Source organism: Egretta garzetta, unplaced genomic scaffold, assembly GCF_000687185.1.
Source record: "Egretta garzetta isolate BGI_Z169 unplaced genomic scaffold, ASM68718v1 scaffold101, whole genome shotgun sequence".
In the NCBI taxonomy this organism is placed as follows: domain Eukaryota; kingdom Metazoa; phylum Chordata; class Aves; order Pelecaniformes; family Ardeidae; genus Egretta; species Egretta garzetta.
This window is the reverse complement of record NW_009258666.1, coordinates 1,438,424-1,444,884: the sequence shown is the minus strand read 5'-3', so window position 1 is coordinate 1,444,884 and position 6,461 is coordinate 1,438,424. Positions and strand designations below refer to the sequence as shown.

At 53.8% G+C, this 6,461-nt stretch overlaps 1 protein-coding gene across 1 annotated transcript in view; it reads right to left on the bottom strand.

Moving 5' to 3' along the window:
- Positions 1 to 6,426, bottom strand: part of LOC104134912 (kelch-like protein 31) — a 7,338-nt gene extending 912 nt beyond the window's left edge. The window contains exons 1-3 of the mRNA XM_009648510.2: positions 5,746 to 6,426; positions 1,691 to 2,902; positions 14 to 241 (exon numbers count right to left, since the gene is read on the bottom strand). Coding sequence (XP_009646805.1) covers positions 14 to 241; positions 1,691 to 2,880 — 1,418 coding nt within the window. The 5' untranslated portion in view covers positions 2,881 to 2,902; positions 5,746 to 6,426. The remainder of the gene's footprint in view (positions 1 to 13; positions 242 to 1,690; positions 2,903 to 5,745) is intronic.
- Between the last annotated feature and the right edge of the window lie 35 nt (positions 6,427 to 6,461).

Genomic DNA, 6,461 nt, shown 5'->3' with positions numbered 1-6,461 from the left:
AGTGACCAGGAGCTTGCCATCGATGATGGTGGTGGCGTGGCAGCAGCGGGGCGTTTCCAGGCTTGCCTTGCTCTGCCAGCTGTTGGTGGTGGGGACATAGCATTCAACAGACGCCAACGCGCCCTCGGCGTTGCGCCCGCCGACAGCGTAGAGGAGCCCGTTGCAGGTGCTCAGGCTGAAGTGTGTCCGCCTGTGCTGCATGCTGGCCAGGTGCAACCAGGTGTTGAAGCGCGGGTCGTACCTGGGGGATGAAGGGCAGATCTGTCTGTCCAGTACTAGCCTCAGTGCCACGGGGAGAAGCGGGGCCTGCCAGACATCTGCTTTCAGAGGAGATAACTCCTGCTCTGGAAGAGCCTCTCTGTCTTCTCCAGCAGTAAAAAAGCATCTGGACAGGCAGTGCAGATGGAGACGACGGCACTGCACAGGACTGGATCCTACCTGCAGCTGCTGGGGTTGTTGCCTCTCTAACCTTTGGGATGGCCCAGCATTGCTCCTGCTCCCACAAGCTCTGGCCTGGCTCGGAAGTGGTGAATGCTCTCGATCTGAGGTGTCCCCAAGCACTGCCACTGTCCCTTCTGTTGGGTCTTGGCAGGTAGAAGAGGACCTAGGGGCAGGTCTTCCCTGCCCACCCTGCCAGGCCAAAGCCAGGCACGTGATAAGAAGCCAGCTCCTTGTGTGCCCACAAGATGGCAGAGGGAACTGGAACTGCTGTGTCCCCAGAGCGATGCCACAGGGACTAAGTTCAGGCTGGGATAAGCTACTGGCCAGAAATAGAAAGGAGATCTGCTGGTGGGTTGCTGAAACCTCACTTGGTGCAGGAGAAAGAGCCCAGTGACAGAAAGCGCTCCTAACCAAGGGGTGGGATCACAGCCCATGAAGGCCTGGCCTCGAGCAGTGCCAGCGACTTTGCGTGTGGAGTCTCAGGTGGCTGAGCCAAGCCGTGGGCAGAGACACTGGAAAGTTCAGGTTAAGATTGCAAACGAAGTACTGCATGTCATGTTGCCATGGTTACTCCTCCTTTCTTTGAATAGTAATCCCTTGGCAATCCAGTGACAGGTTTATGAGGATTTAGGAAACAAACCCTGTCATTTAAATGATGAAGAGAGAAAGGGAGGAGGAGGGAGGAAAACCTGAAGGGCAACAGGAATCCTACAGACAGTAAACCTACCTTAGAATGAATCCAGGCAAACCAGAGACCAGGTCAAGGCTGGCACTGGCTGGAGGAACATCCAGTGGCTGAAAAGGGGAGCTCTCCAGAGTAACAAAATGGGTTACTTCTAAATAATGAGGGCTCCCATTTTTCCAGGAGCCTCGCGGCTTCAAAGAGGCCCTGCCTTGCCCTCATCCTGCACCAGTGCTGTGGGCTGCCAGAGGATGGGGGCAGCAGAGCCCAGGTGTCAAAGTCCCCAGGGGAAGCCCAGGCCGGGGTCATGCAGACCAAATCCCTGGAAGCGGTTGCTAGCTTTTGCATCTCACAGTCCCACACCCTGTGCTGGGCCTCACTGCGTTTGTCCCTCCCTGGCAGTGTTATCCCAGAGGCCAGACTTACCTCCTGGTGATGGATAGCAAAGAGGAACCTTTCTGACTCTGCTCAGCCCTCACCCCATGGGGGATACTGGGGCACAGGCAGACATGGCAGAGCTCTGAACCCCTCCCCAGGGTCTGCCTGGGCAGGTGGAGCCCATCTTACCTGCTCAGGCTGCTGACAGCATGCTTGGCCTGGTTCCTGGCATCATTTTGGTCTTCGCCACCCGCGACGTAGATGAATCCATCCATCACCACCACGCACTGGTTAAAACTTTTTGCTGGCATCTCTGTCAGCTTGTTCCAGTTTCCCTCTGTGTCCCTGTAACTGATCTCCCTGCTAAGAGCCTTCTCGGTCAAAGCCAGACGACCCCCAACAGTGACAAGCACCCTCTGGCCTCCCCGAATCCTGGTTCTCCGAGACTGAAGGCTGTTTTGCTGGTGGGGGAGGAGGTGGTAATTCATAGCATCCACAAGGAGCTTGTGGCACTGCGGATCCTGCATCATGCGTGGCACAGGTTGCACATGGTTGATCAAGTCTGGAGCTGAGATTGTGCCGAATCGAATGTTGCTCAGGAGGTCAGCAGCATATCGAACCCGTTTCGGGTCGAACTCCAGCCACTTGAGAGCGATCTGGAAGGCTGCAACCTCATTGGGTATCTGCAGGCCATCATCCTTCAGCAGCTCATTGATCTGATCAAAGGGGAGTTTCATGAACTGGTCAGTCTTGGAGAACTCCAGGAAGTTTTCCCGGATGAATTTCCGGGTGGCGTCCTTCACCTGGTTGAGGCTGTAGGTGGCCGAGATGTTGGCGATGTACACGCAGTTCTCAACGGCCATCTCCCGAACGAGGAAGTCACTGCACATGTTCAGGAGTGCCGGCACCTGCAGCTGGGTGGCTGCGGCGATGGTGCTGCCGATGGTGTACAGCGAGAGGCTCAGTTTCCCCGTGTAGGCGTAGGTGATGATGGTGGTCAGGCCCAGTGGGGAGATGTCGTGGAGCTCCACCTGGTACAGCTGAGGGTCTCTCTGCAGCAGGCAGTGGAAGTACTCGCTGCAGGAAGCCAGGACGAGTTTATGCACCTCGAAGGACTTCGTTTTGGTGGCAACGGTGAGATCACAGAGGAACCGCTTCTGGCACATCTGGTTCATCCCCTCCAGAAGGCTGGCTCCATGGTCCGGTGCTTCAACCTCCGTGGCCGTGCAGTGGAAGCCATCGGAGCCACTGTCATACAAAGTATTCAAATGATTAAGGTGTTCGATATCTACCAAAGCATCTTCCACCATCACTGGGGTGATGGGTGCATCCTCTTTATCCACCTTGGGCTTCTTGGGGATTTTCTTTTTGGGTGCCATCTTGGCAGGATCGAAACGGGACCTGGTGAGAAAGGAGAGGTGAGGAGTAGGGGTACAGGAGTCCTGTTCTTTAAGACATTCAGTGAAGCAAAAGAAAAACTCCCACGGACTCATATACTCTTTGGGTCAGGCCAAGGGAAGGAAGGAAACTGCCTCCTAAGCCCTGCAACCCCCTGAGCTATGTTAAAGGCATCGAGGGCCATGACTGCAAGAGGGAGTGTTCAACTCTCAACCAGTGCCAGTGCCTTCACTGTGTTAAAAAAGGACTGGGGATTTTGGGTGGTTGCCTTGGGAAACCGGGAGCACCCACTGGTTCCTGGGGTGTGGGGCTGTGCTCAGCCCCGCCAACAGCTCCACTGTCTGGGGTGACACAGACTCCAGGTGGAACGAGGGGGTGATCGCTGGGTGTGTTTTGCCTGACTCAAGCGCACGTCAGATGGGGTGAATCAAGTCCCAGCAGCCCTGACAAAGGTTCCCACACAGCAGCAAGGTAAGATGAAGCCCAGCATTGCAGGACCGTGTAGAAGAGGGTGTTCATTCCCGCCCCCCCAGGCCCTTGGGCACAACGAGGCACTGCTGGGTAACCAGTGGGGCCAGCTGCCCTTTGGGGTGACCAGTTCAGAGTGCAGGTGAAAGGGAAAGAAAAAATCAACAACAAAAATTCAGCTTTTAAATGTTCCCGAATTCCATCTTGAAACTCCAGTCTGAAACTCAGCAGTGACCTCAGCTCCTCTGAGGAAGCTCAGAGCAGCCAATATATGAGGGAACAAATCTGCTGACCAGAAATAGCTGTTACCACGCTGTCTCACATGTCTGGGTACTGTTTATTACGCTTGGCCATAAAGATCTGGTTTCTTGGAACTGAGTAATCGGCTCGTATTTAGCACCGGGCAAAGAAGAAGGGGAGCATTATGAGACTTCAGCAAATATATGGAGAAGGGAAAAGTTTAGTAAAAGTCCCTGCCAGGAAAGAGGATTCAGGGCTGAGTCCGAGGGGGAGACCAGCAGTGCTGGCCCAGCCAAGCAGGGATGACACAGATGCCTGCAGAGACCCTCTGCTCTCTCCTGGATTTGCATAGAAGCCAAAAGGTTTCAGGAGAAAAGCCCCAGGCATTTGAGCCACCCCTGGTATTGCGGCATTTCACGGGGCTACCCCAATTTACACCACTGAGGGCTCATCCATCACCGTGTCATATCCTGGGGCGGGTGTCAGTCCTTCTGAAACTGGGACGCAAATGCCACTCTCTCTCTGTGTTTGGATATGAAACCGTTTCTAACACCCAGCTCAGGACTGGGAAAAGGAACTAGGATTTACCCTTTCAGAGCAACAATACTTTGAGGTTTCCAAACATGCATCCATTCCCCAGGAAGATGTGCAGTTTCAGCTGGATTTGAAGTGGCAATACAGGTTAAATATTGGAATTTCTCAGGAAATGAAAATGTTTTTACAGGCCTTCTCTCCAGATCCCTCAAGGGATGAGACCTGTCTCTCTCTGAGATACAATACTGTAAAAACCTCCTTGCTGCCAAACAAACCCAAAGAGGAGCAGGACTTGTCCTGGAGGGAGGTGGCCATCCTGCTGCCCCCACGCTGTGACCAGTCCCAGCAGGACGGGTGCCAGGCTGAGGTCTGCAACCTGTTGGGGCAGGAGGGTTTGGCCTTGTGAAATAAGTGACCTGGGTGTCAGCTCCCAGCAGGCTGTGCTGAGGATCTGCCCGATCCCTTCTGCTCCCCAGACTGCCTTGATTTGGGCTTTTTTTTACAGCAATAAGCATGGTGTCTGCAGCAAGCCACTGCTTCTGTCCATAAAACTGCTCACCCCCCTTTCAGAGGCTTCAGACTCCATTTTAGAGAGGTGACACTAGCGCTCAGCAGCTCCTGCGGGCCTGGTGTGGAGCCCAACATCACAACTGGGCAAGCTGATCTCCAAAAGCTGCCTTAACTCCTTCCGGAAAGCCCAGCAATGCAGCTGGATTTCTCCACCTCCTGTCCACCCCACTCAAGAGTCAAGGGGGTGAAGTTGTTCTGGGATAAAACAGAGATCTTCTAACTGCTCTCTACTTCACACAATAGAGACATGAGAAGCTTTGGGCTCATACTGATGTCTGTGGGATCCTGCCTGTCCCCTTTGGGCACCTTTGACAGAGTCAGATTTGAAGCATATGTTCATGTTATTCCAGTGTCTGGCTGTAGGAGGGCAGAGCAACCTTTACTACCTGCAGTTAATTTAAAATGGGACATCACTGCTGCTTCTGATTGAAATACTACTGTAGTGACTTAAAAGGGATATTTTTCCTACAGATTAATCCCGGCTGCTGGATTAATCTAGGGAGCTGGAATGGTTTGGAGATATTTCAAAGGGCCCAGACAGAAAGGAGGGAAGATGGGGCTTTTTTTCTAGATGTTTAAACTTCTCTTTTTAAAAGACAGTAGTTGTCCTCACATCCTTTCCATGCTGCTAATCTCAGCAGCCCTGCACCATATTACTGAGCTAACAGCAAAGCAGGAGCTCCACTGGGTGATACTGTGTCTTCAGAAAGTTATGGCAGGCTTATTTTCTTTAATATCTAACCAGACGGAGTCCCTCTCCTTTACCTGCTGGTGACCCCAGCCCTAGGTTCAAGCAGGGTCTGAGTCGCAGCAAACACGGAGCTGGCTTGGAAAACTACCTGGACGCTGCAGCTCTGGGCACTATTTTGCTGCCAATAATTCCTCCAGCCCCATTTTAGAAAACAACAAAGCCTTTCCCCATATCATTATTTCCATTATTCAGCAGTTCCCGTGCCCCACACAAGGTCTCTGCAAATCCTGCTAGGCAAGCCCTGTTCTCCATGACTCATCTACAGGCTGGGTCTGATCCTTACCTTGCTGTTAAGACCGGTTAGTCCAAGGGGAAGCTCTGACCAGTGCAGGGCTCTGCAGGTTGAGAGGCAGAGACCCTCAACTTTCCCCACACATCCTCCTCCCTCCTCTCCCCTCCCAGCCAGCTGACTGCTCTTATCACTTCTACATTTACAGCAGGCTTTTGGGGTGATGCAAGGACAGCCACCCTCAGCCGAGTCCCAAGAGACATAGAAAGGGCTGGATTCAGGTAGCGCTGGTCCAGCCAAGAGCATTGTTGCAGCCAGCGACAGGAGAAGGCAGCAAACCAAAGGCTGGGCATGACTACCTGGCTGCTGCCAAGGGAGAGGCAATGAGGAGGCAGCCAGCGGCCTGGCTCCACCCCAGAGGGGTTCACCAGGGCATTTGGAGATGAGATGGGGGGATATTGCCCTCCTGACACCGTCCCCACTCTCCTAAGTGAACGGAGGGGATGGCAGCTCCAAGGCCGTGGCCTGAGGAGCCTCCGGCCTGGGCAGCTGCAGCCCTGCTCGGTTTGCCTTTGGCCACAAACAAATCTAAAAACCTACTTTTCACTCACTCCCAGCAGCCATGGTGGAGCCGTTGGCCTTTGGGAGTGAACAGGAATCGCTATGAAGGGACATTTGTCTCAGGAAAGGCTGCCCTGACCGCTGCGGGGCCGGAGATGACTCCACTGCCCCAGCAAGGGGCTGCCAAGGCGGCCGCGCTCCCCTCAGGA